The sequence below is a fragment of the Plectrocnemia conspersa genome, unplaced genomic scaffold (genome assembly GCF_051122295.1).
Source record: "Plectrocnemia conspersa isolate PC_06_02 unplaced genomic scaffold, ASM5112229v1 ptg000011l, whole genome shotgun sequence".
Classification (NCBI taxonomy): domain Eukaryota; kingdom Metazoa; phylum Arthropoda; class Insecta; order Trichoptera; family Polycentropodidae; genus Plectrocnemia; species Plectrocnemia conspersa.
In genome coordinates this window covers 29,424,013-29,445,145 of record NW_028277175.1, presented here as the reverse complement: position 1 = coordinate 29,445,145, position 21,133 = coordinate 29,424,013, and the positions used below count along the sequence as shown (strand labels likewise).

General features: G+C 30.5%; 1 protein-coding gene across 1 annotated transcript; it reads left to right on the top strand.

Moving 5' to 3' along the window:
- Positions 1–204: 204 nt before the first annotated feature.
- sosie (oogenesis-related protein sosie) lies at positions 205–20,877 on the top strand. The gene is made up of 4 exons (XM_088198745.1): positions 205–478; positions 15,556–15,696; positions 20,423–20,584; positions 20,655–20,877. Exons 1-4 carry the CDS (start codon positions 346–348, stop codon positions 20,732–20,734), a joined length of 516 nt encoding a protein of 171 aa, XP_088054871.1. The 5' UTR covers positions 205–345; the 3' UTR covers positions 20,735–20,877.
- Positions 20,878–21,133: the final 256 nt, after the last annotated feature.

The following is a 21,133-nucleotide window of genomic DNA, read 5'->3' as shown; positions in this document are numbered from 1 at the left end:
ATATTTATTTTTTATTTTGTGGCAAATAGTAGAGGTTGACCACATGCGTGCCTTACACCCCCAAGAAAACGCTGATTTCGGTACCCTTTGTGCCGGAGTCGATGGTGTCGTGATACAAAGTGATTAATTGATCAGCGCTTTTCGCAAGCCAGTCCAGTCGCGCTCACCATTCACCAGCAACCCTCTGCGGAGGAAGGTCGTCGCTACTGGTCCTCTAATCGAGTGAGAGAATCGCTGACTGGGAACACCACCCGATTGAAGGGATAAAAGGGATAGTTCCTGGTAGTTATTTAGGGTACCTCCGGTACCTTCGTGAAGCCCTAGCCTTATCTTGCGGGACGCGACATGCCACCGGGTGCCTGGTTCGCTACCCTCTGGTTGCTGGTCTGCCTAGCCAGGGACTCCTCGCAGGCGCTGACCACCTTCGGGAAGACCAATCCGCAGAACGCGGTTCCTGCCAAGCCGACGGCGCCACCTGGTAAGTTTTAAAAACAAGCTTACATTTTTTCGAACTGAAACAATCGGGGCTCTTATTTTAATAAATTTTCTAAATTTACGATATATAAATCCGAATTACAAGATTCATTACGTAATTTCAGTTCAAAATAGATTAAGAATTAAATGTCGTATTTTTTTTATTTAAAAAAGGATGTCAGGCTTTTAAGGATTTAAAAATATCATAGTAACATCCTCCATAAGTAATTTTATGATTTTACAGATAGTTTAATTGTATGTAAATAATATTATTATATACATTTTTTTTTAAATAACTAACAACTATACAATACATTAGTATAATCTTAACTTTATTAAAAATCGTAGCTATCGTAAATATTTTTCTTGCAACCATATAGGTTGCTAGGATAATATTTAATTAATTCCCTTAACAGTTTATTTTTTGAATGTTTGACGTGTCGGCAAACGTTATATGATTATTACACTCCTTAAAGGTATAATTGCAAATGTAAAAATTCCACAATTTTTTCCATATCTAATGATAATAATATATATAAAAAAGGTTGCTATGAAAATAATTTCGGTCGGTTATATTTTTAATGTAGTGAAAATGTCATTTCATCGTATTAATATTAATATAATTTTAAAGTGCACTTTCAACCCCTATTATTTAAATATTAAATTCACTTATATTATTATTTAAATTTAAATTCGACTATTGCATTATATATTTTAGTATGAATCTAAAACGAGGGTAAAGCAGCAGAAACTGCTTTTTGTTTCAGTAACACTAAATATATCTAGACCGCTAAATGAAAAATATGACAAATGGGTACCGCACGAACTGACGCAATATAAACTAGCACACTGTAACGTGATACAAAAATTTCTTTACTAAAACATAAAGTGGTCTTAACATTTGTTGGACATAACAAACTTTATGCGAAACCGAAATTAACTACAATAAAATAATGTTAGTCTGCGCTCGATCAAAAAGGTCCAATTCTCATGCACGATAATGCACAACCACATATCGCATGATTGATTAGTTGCGCTATGAAATATCGCCTCACCAGACATATTGCTGACAGATTATCACTTGCTTAAGCATTTTATCTTTAACAACCAGTGCTCTAGAAGTGTATATTCTCATGGTTATTATTTACATATAAGAACGTACGAATCTTAAACGGGCAAATAAAAACTGTCAGTAGTAAATAAATGATCAGAAATAAAACAGCAAAATAATATTTAGCTATATTTTAATCAAATATTAATATTTTACCAGAGAACAGCTATACGAGTTGCTAGATTAAATCAAATAGCTTAGTAAATATTTTAATTAAAAAATAATACATAATACTTCGAATAGTATGTTTGTTTTAAAAAATAAATTAGTTTCTGTATTGGTAAAAAGTTACTGATCATATATTAATTTGCGGCTTATTATACTTCCTTCTAAATGTGAAATTTATAGGTAGTTTAATTGAAATTGATAGTGAGATACAAGTTTTCAGATTTTATGGCGTAAATTTAGTGAGGAAAGGAATATTTATTTTTTAGATATTTTGAGATATAATATATGTATTTGTTCTGATAAACAGCTTAAAGAAAAATCTCAAATCGAGAATTTTTTTGATTTATCGAGAAATTTTGTAAAGCATTTTTTATTATATAAAAGGAATTTCGTACGAATTTTTTAAAAATGTTTACAACCCCTGACCTTTTAATAACCTCATATGCATACTTTTTGGAAGTTTTTAATAGAAACCTGAGAATGACAAAAAATTGTTCACTAATTTTTAACATTCGATCTCGTATTATTTTTGCTTAAGTAATAAAAGAAGACACTCAGATAAGAAAATTTTCTGAAAGTGTTTGTGCCAGGTATTTTTAAATATTCATACTTTCTCGGAAGATCGAAAGTATTTGAATGAACAGCATTTTTTTTGTGATTTTCTATTACTCTAACCGGCCGGCGGACTTATCCTTGCTTTGGTGGCTCCGATAAAAATATATTACGCATTGAAATCGGCAGAATGTAAAACGATTTAAGGCTATTTTTCATTTTCGATAATCCGAAAATTTTGTTTTTATATTGTTATTGACAATTTTCTCACGATTATTATTTCCAGCCGAAGGGGGTTTTCAATTTTTTGTTTAAACAATTGAAAAATATGAATTCTGAGCTAAGCTTGAAATTTCAACGGGTAATTAAAAATATTATTTAATCGAAAAAACTGGACATTGATGTCATTATTTAAATATTACAGTCAAATAAGAAATGATTTCTTTAGTTTTTCTTTAAAAGCAGAAATATGTAAAATGGGGGGAAAAAATATTCGCAAATGTTTGATCTTAGTATAATTAATAAGTTTATACCGGCAATCATGAGTAAAAATATTTTTTCACTTAAAATAATAATTTTTCTATTTACAAATTAATCAAAAATCACAAACCCTAATATAATATTGTATTATATCAAATAAATATTGATATTTTTTCATAATTTCCTAATTATTTAATTTAACTTAATGAAATTCTTCTAAAACTCAATAACGTATCAAAGTGAATTCAGACATGTTTAATTAACGTAAAAAAATATTCCGAAGCTATTTGTTCTTAAAATTCATAAACTGGTTTATTTATTATTACTACCAGTTTATAGCAATAACCAGTTTTTTTAAAATCCACAAACTTTAATCAGAAGGACTGTTAATAAATAATGAACTACTATATAAAGTAATTTTATGTAAAAATCATAGTAGTTTGTTGCTTAATGAAAACCTTTATTACAACTTTTAACAAAAAAATATTGTTATTTATTATGCAACTTTTAATTTAACTTTTTTATAATTTAACTTTTATTTTAAACACTTTTACTATAAATTTATAAATAATTACTTTAGTTGACTTTATCGCATATCTCGTAGTGCTTATAAAAAAATGTTAAAACTAATTTTATTGTTCTCGGTATTAGTTAGAGTATTAAATATTTATATTTCGTTCTAATATAACTTACAAAGTTTTAGATATATTAGTTAAAACCATTGGGTTAATATGATTAGATTTATAAAATATAAAAATATACTTCGAACTATCTTCCATACTTAATACGATCATACATGAGAGGAAGAAGCTATGTAGTCTTCTACAGTTGGACCTTAAGCCTTTTTTCTTCATTGTATATTTTCGACTTATTTTGTCGTTCGAAAGTTAATCAACCTTAGTTTCTTGAAAAGTCTTGTTTGCTTTTTCTCGTGTTATTAATGTGGCCGCTGTCAGTATAACATGTATGTTATGGTAATTGTCGCTCCGATGAGTATTTCACACATTCAGGAATATCATATGGATCCAATGCTCATTCTTCTCTTTATCGACTACATATACGCTGCAATTGATTACTAAGAATATCTAATATATCCCGATGGCCTGATTAATTCACACAAATCTGGATTCATTGTCTTCACAACAACAAAAAACGGCCAGCTTCAACATTGCCAAGTGTCTTATATTTTCTAGAACCCTTTTCAGCGAAGTTCTCTTAGAGTGTTTTAAGCAAATATACTTTCGTCGATTACTTGTGAGTGACGTTCGAGTAAAGATAAAGATTTAGATGTTCAATTTCATTAGGCGTGAGTCACTTAACAATTTATTGCCGATTCGCGTTCTGTATGATACGCTAGTTCACAGCGTCCTCAAAAATTGCTCCATTGACTGAAATCCCATCGAAGCGGAGTACCTCTTGTTATTAGAAATGTTTTAAAAATAATTCTCAGATGAAAGGATCGAATTTATATATGTATCCTAGTGCCTTTTTGCCTTTGGCAATTGTAAAAATATAATAGAAAACCACTCGCTTTATTTTAACGTATGTTTGTTTGATAAATAAATTTCTATTTATCATATTGAAATAAACGTTTTACATGAAAAAAAAAACTTAATTTAGAAATATATTAGTATTTTCGCTCATATTTATCAAAAGTATGTAGCTATAATTTTCGTGATATTAAAATAACATCGAAACTTTCCTTCTGAAGTTGTTAGCGCTTAATGCGGCAATGGCATGAAAATAAATTATTTCGAGCCGCCTCCTATTACAATGAAAGAAACTTTCAACAATGGTTTGATACGGAAGTCAGAAAGTCATCATTACATGAAAAATGATCACGATAACAACGAAATTCTTTCACATCAAGTAACTATATACTAAAAGGTGATTAGTTAAATAGCAAACTAACTTTTTAAAGCTATATTAAGTATTGTATTATGAATTGCCACATTCCGACTAATTTAAGCAAACATAAACGACATTAAAGTAATTTATTTAATTACTTATTGTAATATGTAGAGCGAATAATTATTATCTCTTTTATCATTGTATAGCTGATAATTCGACATTTATCAATTAAATGTACATATGCGGAATTAAATACTGTGACACAAACACCTGTTGTGTTTACCGCAGTAATGACCTAATGATCTAGATTTGATAAAAATACTTTTAGATTTTATATGGCCGAATTCCCTACTGTTTTGGTCGAAAATAACACCGCGCGTAAAAATAATGATGCCTAATCTATGAATAGAATAGTTCACGCCCTTGCGTCCTATTATCGAATTTGATTTATCGCTTGATAGCGGGCGGGTGGCGAATCTAAACTGTTGTTGATGCTACATATACGAAGTAATAATGCGGAAAAGCCTTATTATGAAGTTATTTTTCATCAGATAATGGAAACGTCAGATGGAAAATTTGGACATAACAGTGCATATTTTGAGCATTGATTTTACATAAATTGTTACATAGATAGAACAAATAAATACATATATGTTTTTTTAAATATTTTATTAATTAAAATTAATAACATTTTCATATATTATATCTACTAAAAAATCTTATTAGAAACCAATTCACAATTTATTTTAGTGAAGTTTAGAAAAAAATATATAAAAATAGATTACCCTTGAAACCTTCTAGATTTCTAGATATTGCCAATTTTTTTGAGCGCGTTTGTCATGCACATACACTTGGGTTTAATTTATGGACTAAATTTTGAATTATAAATTCTTGTTTATCAATGTGGAATTTTAGGACGTTTACTATTATATTTACAATATTTACGATTTTATTACTATATTCTTAAAGGTGATTGAGCTATTTTACTTGAAGGTGATTGATAAAACACATTTTTTTAGTATCCCTCACACACACACCAATTTGATTAATACAAAAAAAGTGAATATTTACTAAAACACTTATTATAAAGATATTTTCCTCGGATAATTGATTACATAAACTAATTATATAGCTCAAACATAACGGTGATAATTTTGAGGATTTATTTTATATAAATGTAAATACACAAATCTTTCAATATTGTTTTTAATCAATTATTTCTATGGGGTTCATAAGTAGATTGACAAAAACGCACACAGAGACACCAGGGTTATAAACGTATACTTAAGTCAGACCATATAATTCAGAAGCGCAGCTGCAACATTAAAAAATAGACAAAGGAGCGTTTGGCTACTTAAGGGGAAAATGAGACACGGGCCGGTATATAAACTCTTTCGAGTCAGGTAGAGAAAACTTTGACTTTTACGTTGACTTACACGCTGACTTGTCGCTTCTATACTCACAGAATGTTTATGACGCATATACAAAATTAAATCTAGACCCCCGATTAAAAAAATGAAAAATAAAGAGTAATAGCCCCCCCCCCTTCCAGACGACAATGTTAGATAATATTAGTAAGGGGATCAGCGTTCACATCAAGCTACCGGTAGGACTTTCCCTCTCAGTATTTAATAAAATATACAAACGGCGTAAATTGCGTTTCATCAAGGCCAACCAGAAAGTAACAATCGTCAGCACAAATCAATGTTTACATGTATAAAATTCAGGTTCGAATGAATGGTTTGGAAGATCTAAGTAAACCTCTCGTTCATTTCGTAATTTTATTTATCAATATATAATAATGAATGTAGGAAGAGATCCTCTTTATTTTTCACTAATAACGCAGATTTTAAAATTGTATTAAATAGATTTATAAAAGTATTTGATTAAATTCAGCAAAAATATTAAATATGAAATTGATGGAATTTAAACAATACAGATAATTTTAGCAATAATTACTTAAATGTAATATTACTAATTCGCTTAGTCAAGACTTACTAAAATATTAAAAATTACATGTATTTTTAATTAGGTCATACATTTTTATTCTGTAGTATTTTCAATTTATCAAAATTATTTAAAAATAACAAATTTAATTTCTCTCATTGCTTATACTTCAGACAGAAAAAAGGTAATTAATTAGTACTGGTAGCAAGCGCGTGAAATGTCAAATGTCAGATTCAGTCATAAAAGCTAATATCTCGACCATGTATTTTTTGATATTATTTAGCATTACGAGACGTCATATAAGATTGTTTTTATGTTCTAGGGGGTAAAACGCTAACTCTGAGCTGCGTTATATCATTCGTAATTATAGCCGTTTTCTTTTTCATCACGTTTCGCTTATCGCGTGAAAAAACTTACCTACGTTTATGTATTAAATAAACATAAATACAATAATAAACGGATAACGTATTACGCAGAATTTTCGGTCCAAGAAAGGAGGCAATTAAAAGCACCCCTTCTAAAGGAATTGAGTTGTAAAAGTTATTCAAAGTGTAGTTACAATTTGATTGGGGGTAAAGTTTTATGTATTTATTGTAGATGAAAATACTAATATTTGTTTTGAAAAAAAAGTATTTTTTCATTCCCCTTTTTGTTTTAATGTTGCAATTAGCTACTTGCGCCATTGTTTTCTTTTATATTGACGTCACGGCAGACCTGAATATTAATTTTCAGTTTTATTAGCAGCGTGCAATTATATATGTAAATTTTAAGGTTTATTAAATTAAATGATATTTCATTTAATTGCTTTAACTATTTACAAATTCATATTTAATTATATGTAATACGGTTGATATTTATTCAAATCGAGCTGAATTTGATTTTTATTTTATTTCGCGTTTAGATACGGTAACGAGCAATTTATTCTATGTAGCAACACTAATGTGTCGCGTCACGCGCGCAATTTAATCAAATTTGACAATTCGATGCGCGCCGCAAGGGCTGCCAACCTCAGCCCCGACGCCAATTTCCCCCAATCGTTTTACTATTAATATTACATGGAAAAATAGCTCGTTAATTTCGAGCTGTCCGATAAATAATCGAACCAAGTCGAAAATAAATTGTTTTATTTTTTCCTCTTACCATACGTGGACGCCATGTTGTGTAACCGTGCGTGACTCGGGCCAGAATTTCAGCGTTCAATCCGCAAATTTGCTAATTACAACCTTCCTAACCCGACCAAGGCTTTCGTTCGCGTTTCTATGTTGTTTCACGAAAAAATCAATAAACAACACACGAAGGGTTCTTTTGCCTAAGATTCGTAACTGACGCGCTAAGAAAAACTGTCTGGAAAAACAGGCGAAAGATATAATAAAATAGTTTTAAAAAAATTGAGATACGTTATATTTAGTGTTAGAGGCTAAAATTATTAAGCTCGTTTTGTTCAATAAGGTAAATCATGGTAAAAAGTAACAAATAATATTGCTTAAGATCAGATTTTTTGAAAACATAAATAATTTTTCAGCATGAGGAAAATCCAAAAAAAAGCAATGGTAAAATATTAAAATACATAAAATAATATTTTTTGTCGAAGTTTGCACTTGTTTTTGCAACAACGATTTATATGCAAAAGTCCGAGTTATTTCAAACCCTTTTATATGTTAACTGCAAGTTGTTTCAACAATAGGGCCTATTTTTGTTATTTATATTTCTTAGGTGTTCTCATATGACATTTTTGTTTGTTTAAATGACGTTTTATAACGAGCAATCATGTAAGATTCACTACCATATATTATTGTCGGGCGTGAATAACTTGACAAGTCTTCAATTTAATATTTTATTGATGTTTCTCCGGTCCAGACATTTAATATATATTATGATCAAATAATGCAACATGCATAAAGTAATAAAGCCTATTTTGAAACCTATTCGTAATTTTTAACCAAAGAGAACGAGCGTTTCGTGCGATTGGAGCTAATTGGTTACGGTGGCTTAATTGCGCTTTATCGCTACATCTCTTAAAATAGCACTTTGCTGTATATTTTTTTCGTTTAAAACGACTAAACTAGAACGAACACGATGGTCGGCGGTATTAGGTGGGAACATTTTTATTATTATTTTAATAGGCCACAAAGTGTCAGCCCTAGCTAAAACGATCGTTGCGATAAAATTCGTCGTGCGGTGGTTTTATCAAGATATTTTATTATATATAATACTTTCGCGAATGTATACAAGGTCACGCCTTATGTTCGTGAGGTGACTTTTTAGCTTTTATGGAAATAATGAACTTAGATAGCGATTGATTTTGATCTAAATTTTGACTGAATTACAGTTGATTGTGTAGATTCTACCTCAGTAATAAAAATATAAATTAATTAGAAACATTATATTGAGTATGCACATACTACAAAATTCGTGTTATTTTTCTACAATAAAACATCAAACACACGAGGTAAAAAATATTAATTTATAGTCTCAAAGTCGTATTGAAGATTGAGTCGAACTTTTGGTGCTTACATGACTTCGTCTTGGTCTATTTGACGTAGTTCTGTTTAGTGCAAATTTAGTCTCGCTATTCCAAGTCGAAAACGACGTAGTAGTTCTGGGATCACGTTTTGTGTAGAAAGTCTTGACTGAAGTTCATAATATAAGTGACTAAATAAAGCAGATTTATGCCTTAAATATGTGACCTAAAAAGTTATCCCAATTTGTACGATAGTAAAATAATAAAACATAAGTAAGATCATAAAATATTGAAATTAAATTATACAAACCGGACCAGCTTTAGTCATTAAAAGATCAATGTGCAATGTCATCGTATTAAGGAGCCGATGGCGACAGCCATAGGCGAGTCGGCTAGTGCGAACGTTCTAGTTTTAACGGGCACCATAAGAGGACGCGATCGTGATTCCCGAAGACGTTTTGTTTAAGTAAGGTCTTACAGTTTTTGCAGGTATCTTCGGCTAATAGCCATTCGCCCAGACCAACTAATTTCGACATAACGATTATAAGAGGTCCCGGTAACTCAATTTAAAACATAAAATCATGTATGTATACACATGTTTATAATATTCACAATTTCGCAAGGCATTTACATACTATAATAATAATTAATTTATTTATTTATCGTTTAGTCAATTAGTTAAATAATCGTTAAATATATTATTATATGTATTTTAGTTTATAAACAACGAAAGCATAATTAGATTTATAAATATTTGTATTTACTACTCAAAGTAAAAATGCGTTAGGTCAGGAAAAATCGTGCATGTTTGAAAGCATTTTTCAGAAGTTTGAAGGTTGTTCATCCATACTTAAGCATATAGTTAGTTCTAAATCTAATAGCAATTAAACTATTTCTGATATATTGTGCTCAATATGAAAACATACGAAAACACTCGATATTTTTTAGTAAGATATGAGTAGTGCCTATTTATATTACTATTATTGTATATCATTAACCTACTAATATTGTATTATATTAAGGATTATAAAATTAAAATAAATTGAATTGGTTTAAATAGTTTAATAAATATAAATACTAAGTATGGTACGTTCTATTGTTCATACTGAATCTAAACCTGTTGACGCTTGTTTTGCGCTACGAGCTTATAAATTCGCACTTTGCAACTCACAACTTATAATTTGTTGATTGTTAATTAATTATAATGAAAACTTGTCATATTATTAGTAAACAATAATTATGGTAATATAAAATAATATGACGGTCATCGTGTTTCGTACATTTAAGAATATTATTATTAGATTTTAAACTAAAATAAGAACAAATATTATTACAGGGTGTAATAAAAAAGAACAACATTTTTAAAATAGTGCCCTTTATATATAGTACCATTAAATCAGCGTTTCTTTCAATTCGTGAAACATTTGTAGAATATACTATTTGTTAGTATTATATTTTTATACAAATACAGCTATTTTTATACAAATACAATATTCTAAGAAACCTTATCTGCGATGATCGATCGAAGTTTAATTTATATATTAATCTTCTAGATACAATAAAAAATCAAAATACTACGGTCTATATGGGATTTGAACCCAAGTCTTTCAGGTTATAATCGCCGATTACAAATGGCTTATCATGCTGGTAATAGCATCACTTTTATGGTCTCAAAACGTTGTTTTTTTAATATCCTCTTTTTTGATTACTTTACGCAAATATTATAAAACTGCAAGGTGAATCATTTTTATGGATTGTACGACTACGTTGTGATAATTTGTAATAAATTATACCAAAAAAATCAAATAAAACAGTAGGAAAAACCTTAACATTTGTTCGAACTTGACGTGATTTTTTGTTTGCGCTCTTTGTGCATTTCTATTGATACGATTTAACCTATATAACAATATCGTTTTTGTATCAGCGATAATTAGCGTCTTCATTAAACAATTTTAAAACAAATTTGGCTGCTAGTCATGCCAAAAATATCAGTTAAAATTGCTTAGCATGATCCGTACAAGATTCAGCAATATTCCTATTAGTGATTTTGCAATTATTAAATGGAGTGTCCTTATTACATTACATCGATAGGTGATTTTCTATGCCACCTATGTATCTTACTATCTTCGACGTTTTTACGACCCTTTTGGAAGTGTTTGTACCATTCATAAACCCTTGATTTGGGCATAGCATCCTTGCCAAAAGCATTGTTCAACATTCAAACCACTTTCCTCTACTATATTATAAACGCAAAATAGATGCAAAATATCTGATTCGTCATTATCAAAACAAAAAAGTCGTCAGGCGAAACAAATTGCGTCGTCAATGCGTCACAAACTACGTATTTAATATGGCTTAAAATAAAATCACACTAAAATAATTGCTAATAAAATCATACAACGAAATAAGTTTAGCAGATAGTATAAGTATAATATAATATATACTATTTATAATAATTAACTTTTAACAATTTAAAGCTTTAATACTACTTATCAAATTTACTGCGATTTTAAGAAACGTTTTATGTTTTTCAACACCAGTACTTGTTTTACGCGATTTAGAAAAAAACATATTCAAAATCAAACCGATTAGGTTTAGCGCGGCGATGTATAAACGCATGGTAATGGCCTACTCCCACTTCTTGCACTTTACCTACATATGAAACCTCTCCCTCTGCCCATGCAGTGTGTCTTGAGTCGTTTTCAGGAGTTTTTTAAGTTAAAGAAACGTTAAAAAGTACACGGCAATACCATTTTATAGTTTTATCACAAAAAAAATCTATAACTCGATTTATGCAATATTTCCCGGAACGGATCTACCGCGTAAATCAAGGGTAAGCGTACTTATAAAAATGTAATTATACTTTAAAAGCGTTATTACACTATATTTATTACCCGGCTTCACTCGGGATTAAGCATTTTGATTTCTCGATGATTTTTATTTTTTGAGAAATGAGAATTCTTGACTTCACTTCTAAAATTTCTCAAAAATTCTCGAAAAATTTTGAATAATAATAAAATGTGTATTATACAGTAGAGTATTGCAGATACATTATTACAAATCATTCATAAAATAACCCTTTAAAAAACACATGCCATCTAAAGTAGAATCAAACATCCCGTTCTTTTTTTTGTTCAAAAAATTTCGGCCGTGAAAAAATCCTTTAGTTTTATGTTGATGTTGGTTTAATCGATAATAAGACTTCAAATAGGCACTGTAAATTATTTGTTCTCTTGCCCGTCGATTAAAAGATGTTGACTTCTTTCTGCAATACTTCGAAAATGTTGGTTTTCTTACAATACTCTTTGTAAGGCTGAAAGGAATTTTTATTTCTCTAATTGTTGCGTCGCGAGAGTCCTTAGTCGTTCCATTAAATAATCTGACAATAATTTCTTTCCCCATTTTATTTATATCTCCTTTTGAAGAATAACTGAAGAAGTCACTTTTTTTGACTTGTGAAAGATTTTGGATTTTGCAAATATTTAATTAATGACATCAATGTCTGTTTTTTCAATTATATAATTGAAAAAAACGTTGAAATTTCAAGCATAGCTCAGAATTTATATTTTTCAATTATTTAAACAAACATTTTAAAGTCCCTTCTGCTGTCAATAATAATCGTGAGACAATTGTCAAGAACAGCTGTTGCTACTTTACAAAAACAGTATAAAAAAAAACTTTTTGGATTAACGAAAAAGAAAACAGCCCTAAATCGTTTTGCATTCTGCCGATTTCAAGGCGTAATTTCTTTTTATCGGAGCGGATTCTTAGATCACCAAAGCAAAGATAAAACCGCCGGCCGGTTAGACTAATAAAAAATCACAAAAAAATTATGCTTCATTCAAATACTTTCGATCTTCCGAGAAAGAATGAATATTTTAAAACATCTGGCACGAACACTTTCAGAAAGTCTTCGTATCTGAGTGTTTTCTATTATTACTTAAGCAAAAATAATACGAGTTCGAGTGTTTAAAATTAGTGAATATTTTTTTGTCATTCTCAGGCTTCTATTAAAACCTTCGAAGAAGTATGCATATAAGGTTATAAAAAGGGCAGGGGTTGTAAACATTTTTAAAAAATCATATGATTTTTTTTATATAATAAAAAACGCTTTGCAAAATTTCTCGATAAATCAAAAAAATTCTCGATTTGAGATTTTTCTCAAAACTTAAAAAAATTGTTTTAAGCTATTTATCAGAACAAATACATATATTATATCTCAAAATATCTAAAAAATAAATATTCCTTTCCCCTTAAAATTTACGCCATATAGTCTGAAAACTTTTAGTAGTGATTAAATTTAGATTTCACACAGTTTGGGTAAATGTATCTCAATTTTCTTTAAAAAAATATCAGTTTGAAGTAAACTACCTAGAAATTCCACATTTAGCAGCAACTATAATAAGCTGCTAATTAATATATCATCAGTAATTTTTTTCCAATACAGAAACTAATTTATTTTTTAAGACAACCATACTATTTGAAGTATTATGTATTATTTCTTAATTAAAATATTTACTAAGCTATTTGATTTAATCTAGCAACTCATATAACTGTTCTCTGGTAAAATATCAACATTTGATCAAAATATAGCTACTTTTGAAATATTGATTCTGACTCCTATTTGATATGAATTACTAAATTACAAACTTCTGCTCCGTTTACGAGTTATATATATTAAGTCAAAACCAAAGCGAGCCAGACCTTTATTGGCGACTGCAAAGCGGTTAACTTTTAACAAACATTCAAATAAGAGGACCACAAATAGATTACGATAACGATTAGAGATCAATAAATAAGGGCTAGAATTTTGATAAACTACTACCTTTAAACACGCACTAAAAATATTTTTATAAATAAACGTTCGATTTTAATATTTTATTAAATATGTTTGAACACATATTGGAATATATTATTTTTTAATCACAAGTGTCAAACAACCCTTTATTTCATGTTTTATGTCCTTGGCGCCGCAAAGTTATGACCGACTTGGCCAAAAATTATAATTCCCACCAATTTCGCCGTATTAATTTAGTAAATGACACGAAACGTGCAATTAGGCGGGACTCGAACATAATTTTAAAATAACGAGAGCGCTTATCGAATTGGAAATCTTAGATATTGCCTCTCCAAATATAGTACACGTACACAAGGGTAGCTCATAAACACGTGTACTACACGCACTCAAGTTAGTACACACATTCAACAAATGACGCAATTGACGTCATTTTTACGTGTTCCAAGTATTAAAACAACAGGGGAGCATTTGTCAGTAGTAATAATATTTTTGACTTATTGTTTCAGTTTAGAATATTAACTCATTTGATAAATCATGAACTACTAACACTAATATAATTTAATATATATTTTGTATCAATAGAAGAATTTAATTAAATACTGATTATAAGTGTTTTATGTAGATTTATTTTATTTATAAACTCATAGATCGATGTTATCAATGCCTTGACGGACCGCATGGTACATAATGCCATATGATAATGTCTCACATAATAAAGGAGACTTCTTATTATAACAATATGGTAATTAAAAATGTAATATAGAGATATTTATATTTAATATAATTAGTAACGCACGACCCCGCTATGTGCGCCGGCGCTGCATTGACTCATTCCCCGGGAGAAGCGAATTAAAAAAATACATTTTGCTCCTAATATCACACACGGACGTTCAAAGTGGCGTACAAGCAATCTAGAAATAAAATCGTTAGTGTCAAAACGCTCTTTGCGTGACGTGCGACCCTACTATAATGTTAAGCAGTATTATTAAATAGTTAAATGCTGATTTAAAATTTTTAATATATCTTAGCATAGCTTTAGCCATATTCTAATAAAATTAGTTAATTTTATGATGTTACATTACGTTCATAAAAATTAATACATTTCTTACAGATGTCTTATTATTTTTATATAAGTATAGTATTTTCTATGATATGCATTAGTTAAAGTAGCTTATTTTTAATATGTACGGCCTATCATTTGAACTAATCATTACGATATTCATCCGTGAGATTAGGAAAATCTAGGAATACCTAATCTAAAAATACATTTTTTTTTGGGTATTAATGGTTTAGATATGTGCCCTATACAACTTACAGCAATAAAAATATTCTACTAATAATCGTGTCAAATGCTCCATGGCTTCGTGGTTATTGTATAAAAATAGTATTATTTTACAGAAAAACTTTTCATCTAGGTGTGTCATTCTTGCAGTGCCATAAAATTGGAAGCCGAAACTAATTTATTTAACCACTTATTTCCCTAAATAACATGTTGCTAGTCCTGCGACCTTTACTCCCCTCGGTCAATGTAGTAGTCATTGACCAATGGTCGCCCTTGTGCGTAAACCATTTCGCACTTGTACCAAACTTGAACCAAACAATCTCTTAACACGCTACCATGCGTCAAAATCGCGCAATTATCGCTCTGACGTGGCAAGAGTTTTTCTTTGAGTCGTGAACCTTTTTTTAAACAATGATGCATGTTAATTTCAGGTAGGGAATGCACGAAGGAAGTGGACTGCGCCGGTATCCAAGACACGAGCTGTGTCAAGAATCAGAACGATGGGAAGATGAGATGCCTGTGCGGAGATAACACCAGCCCCCTCAACGGAAGATGTGAAAGCAAGATGAAAGGTAAAGTTTCAAAATATAATTTTAATGTAGGCAATAAACCAGCAAATAGCATAATTTTATACATAAATCTTTTATTGTAATATGACAGGCGTTAGCACAATGCGTTAAAAATGTTAAACAAAAGCAACAACTACTAAGTATGTAGTAAGACACCAGACTGAAACCAGTCTGTAAATCAGTGACATATATTTTATAAATCATAGACTACAATCAAGAGATATTTTTATAATAACTATCGTCACATAATATACGCCTTTTTGTCTGGAATTCGGTGACATTTATTTAGTTTTAAATAATTACGCCTGTCTGAGGTTATAGTTATACTTAAATTGAATGTTATTATTTCTCTCTTTTTTTCTAAAATATATATTATTGTTATTTAACATTTTTAATGCATATCTTGTAATTTCGCACAGTAGCTGAAACATATTGAGCCACACCGATTTGTAAAATAAAATGTTATTGAAGATGGCATGTGAAGAAGTTACATATACCCTATACAATAGTTTTAATACCACATATATTCACAAAAAAAAAAAAAACTACAGGAGTGTTATTTTATCAGACTGTATCGATAATTCCTCGTGTAGCGTTTTCATGACTTCCTCGAATAAACAATGAAATTATAGCTCTAAAAATAGTTATATTTAACACAAATATGTTCAGAAGTTATCCATAAATCTAATCCTGTGTACTGCATGCAACACGTTTCGTAAAATAAATGCTCAGCTCTCATATTTAATATAATTATGTAAATGGTGAATTCTTGAATATTCCACCAGTTTTCCTTCTCTCTCTCTCTCGGCAAATAAAAAGTCATGAAAAATTACACATATGTAACACTTTCGTGACTTTTGTTCGACATACGCGATCCTATAGCGAGATAAGCTTCGAAAAATGTTTGTGTGTATAATACCATAAAATACAATTTAAGGATTCGACGCACGACATTAAAGTTGAATTTGTCTAAAAGTGCGTATGTACATCCGATTATGTGCAGTCGAGATCATGGCCGATGTGGGGCCGTTCCGCGGCCAACGTGGCGTGACATAACAAACACTTTTCCGACCATTACTCGATCCCGGGACGAGATTGAGCGATCTCTCCGCCCTTTTCGCCCCCCTTTGCGATTTTTCGCCAAATCTCCCCCTTTCGTTTATTACGTATCGAATTTACATACACAACCTAGAAAGAAAAAAATAACACGACTTAAGGTCGACGTTCCACATTTCTTTGTTTCGCACCCCTATCGCGTGCCGGTAATTTCGGATTTTCGCCAACAATAAAAATAATTTACCGTCAGACGGATATTTTAAAATCTGATAGCGCGGGTACAAGAAAACCTAATGTATTGCCTTTTGCGGTTCGGTATTGTTTCACCAGTTTTTATCTGTTGTTCGTGCATTTTTAGAAACGGTGCTTTTTTGGTATTCAAATGTGGCAGAGGGGTGAGAGCGGCGCCAGTCGTTGATCTCAAATTAAATTACAAGCTTCGGATATACTTAACATAATAATTATATATGCAAAAATAATTTCAATATACAAACATATTGCACTACCCCCCCCCCCTCTTTATTTCCAAGATACGATAGTTTAAAATTACGCAGTAGCGTAATAAATCAAGCAGAAATAAATATATGTTCTATTACTTAGAAGTCGTTCATTTTGATACATGAATAATATTTTCTTTTCTATATATATATATTATATTGCGTTCCTTATTCTTCATTGTTACGGCCAGGACATCAGCGCTTGAAGACGTTTTCCTTACATCTTGCCAGGCAACGATTTTTCGGCGATATCTATAAAGAGCTGGAACAATTTATGTGTGATTTGGATATGAGCTGATAAAGTCGCGATAGTCAAATTTGTTATAAATAAAAAAATGTTCAGCGCTTTCTCAATCAGATTGACTGTTTTTGTGCCATTCGTCAGCCATTACTGTTTTTATAAGGAGCTGAATAAAAATAGGCCATCTTAATACTTTCCAAGCTGAAATGTAGACCAGATAACAACACACAAAACAATTTATCTTCCCAACAAATAACCTAAATTCATATTAGATTGTGTAAACTTACTATTCACTGTTGAAATACTTTAAATAACATATCCTAATGTATTCATGTATGCACATAAAATATTTGCTAAGCCACGCGGAAGGCATGAATCTGATAATCCGCGCAAGTCATTACGGTCAAAGAAAGTTGGCGACCGAAACGACATTGATCACGTACTGTAGTTTTCCATTCCGCTTGTGTTTTTATACTACGTGGATGCTTGAGCATTGTTGTTCAATTACAGCACAAACATTGTAATCCAACACATTCCACAAACATGTGCATGCCACCGCGCAATGGTGCACGCAACGGATAACCTTAAGTTATGCGTCAGTAATGTCCAATTTACAATGCAAAGTTGCCACCGCAAATATCATCCCCGAGACCCTGAACTGATGTATGGGCTGAAAAGGAATTTGCATACGTGCATTTAGATTAGCTTATACCTAGCTGAAAATTTGTACTGGCGTATTAAAAAATGTTGAACATTTGCATGTAATGCTTTGAATTTGTATGATATTGAACATACCGAGGAAGCTTCTTTTACACAAATTCATCGTGGTTAAGTATTATTATTAACATACTTTATATATAGTACAGAAGTATACTATTTTATTCCAACTAACTCATTCAACTTTTGAAAAGTCAATCGTGCGTTGCGTTGCCGCACATTGTCGTGCAAGAGAATTAGACCGTTTCAATTAACCAGTGTAGATAATAATAACTCTTAGGTGGGTAAAATTGTAATGGATTATTTATATATATATATAACTAGCGATTACCTTACCGATAGCACTGATACCGGTATGCGAATTCCCAAAATATACGCGTTAGAGCGCCACAGTGACGTCACGATGACGTTTCACGCCGGCGCCGAAATCAATTCCACAAATACTCACAGGCGTCGCTTCATACGCCGCTGCGATCGCGGGATCAGTTAGTCATAGATTGGATGATACTGGACAATTACAAGATATACCGAAATGAGAACAAATCAATACAATATCATTAAAAAAAGGTTAGGTTGTTTGGTTCTATAGTAAAAGTCGGCGCGAGCGGCAGCGAGACGCCTCTAAGACGACGCTAGAAAGAGACGAGTGAATGCTAGAAAGAGACGCGAGATGTGACGCCGACGTGGCGCCCTAATGCTTGCATTATGGGAATGCGCTACCGGTATTGGGACTAAAATCAACCTTCTGTACTACCGGTATTACAAAGTAAAACACCGAAAATAAAAATTCCACTTCTGTTTTTTTTTTAATACTGTACATTTTATTTTTTGAAAACGATATATCCATGACTAGGAACTACATGCAATATTCTTAAATAAATATTAAATGTGCAATCATTAAAATAATGTTATATAAATAAATAACATAAATATCAAAATCACAATCACATAAGTCTGTTTTCAGAAAAAAATATGCCACGTTTTAAACGAATAGATTTATAATTTTCTATGCACTTTTTTTTCATAAGGTTATTTCGGATAATCATAACTGACATAAAATAAAAGTAATATAGGAATATATTTCATTAAATTAAGTTGCCAAGTGGTGCAGGTATAAAAATTTAGGAGGCTGAAATTAAAGAGTCACATATAACATGATCGGATATTAATTTATTGTCAGCCAAATCTGAGAAATATGTCACAAATATGAAATTCCAAGAGTTTTGATGTGTAATTCTAAGAATTTAGTCTGCTTTGCAATTAAAAATATTTGTTAATTCTAATAAATTTAAGGTCAATTAACTATTTAAAGGTTTTAAGTTAATCAATTATTTTTTTATTTGAAATAAAGTTTAAGCACATTTAGCCGCATAGCGTGAATTTTTGCGCAAGTTTATTTTACTTACAACTAATTATATCGCATAGCGCAATTCTTTATAATATTTTTCTAAGTGCTGTATAATTGATTTCACGTAGCAAAATTTATGGATTTAATAATTGCATATTTGCTCATGAAAATATTTTGTCGAGGTTTAATTATTTTTTTCATATTTGGTTGATAAAAAGCCATTTTATTGACAAAGATACAAATTTTAGTAGTTGATAGTTATATGCAGAAATATTTTTTTATATAATATATTTTACACTGTACAAAACACGTTGTTGCAAACTTGTTAGTTTGCAGCAACAACTATTCTTACAGTGTTGCCAACATGGGAATCTTGAATTGGAGCATTCTGTATAAAGATCGCATTCGCACAACGAACGATTTGAGATAAAATACAATACATAAAATATTTCTTAATTTCTCTCATGTCTGGACATGTAAATTAATAATTATTATATAATTATAATTCCATCTATAATGCCATTTAGGTTATCCTAGTCATTATATTTAAACGTATTAGGATCACAGGTCGCACAAAGAGTGATCTGAGCCCGTTTACTGCGTGAAAACGTCGAACGTCTGTATCTTTTTGACCTTTTATGCTTTCTGTGCTCATCGTTTCGCGAAAAATGTCTGTTATTTTAATGTATTTACTATTAGTTTTCTACGTTTGCAACTAAAACGAGTTTATTATTATTTGTATTAAGTTCTCACTCAAACCTAATCAGTAAATATTTTTACTGTTTATGTTTAAGTCTCTATTTCTTATATTAATTCATGCGTTTGTACTTATAATTATTAATCAAATAATATTATTATTTATTCTTGCAGGTTTGAGACATGGATGCAGTCAAAGTGTTGACTGCATGGACGGAATGATATGCGCTTTACCAAATGCCACCAAAACTGGAGCTGCAAAGCCACCAGCTACTTTCAAGATGTGCCTGTGCAACGTTGAAGATGGCTTTGTCGACAGAGAGTTTTATTGCAGTGGTCAGTATATACAATTACATCTTATTATTCAATTTTTATTTGTAACTTATAATAATACTTTGATTTTCAGATGGCTTCATTCACAAATCCGTTTACTTTATGATATTCCTCACCGCTCTTGCAACATCTTGGATGAGCAACGCCTACTAAATATTGCAAGAATCTTCAAGATCATTTTTATTTTATGTTTCTGATATTTGTATCATACTGGTTTGTTTTACTCTGATGAGTTATTTGTGTGTATGTCTGTTCAATATATTATTGTTAAACAATCACAAAAATATGCAAAAATCACACACAAATTGCAAGAGCGAATGATTTTTATTATGAAAATTTCTTCACACGTTACACGAAAATTATATTACAATAATATAAAAGACATATTATTGAATACTTTATCCTTATGCTATCATATTTTAAATGTTCATCGTCATGATTTGCATAATTATATTAATTCTTGAAGTACAAATGTTATTACGATATTAAATTAATAAATATAATTTGTCATATCTTTAGAAGTTATATAATTCATATTATCTTCTATGAAAA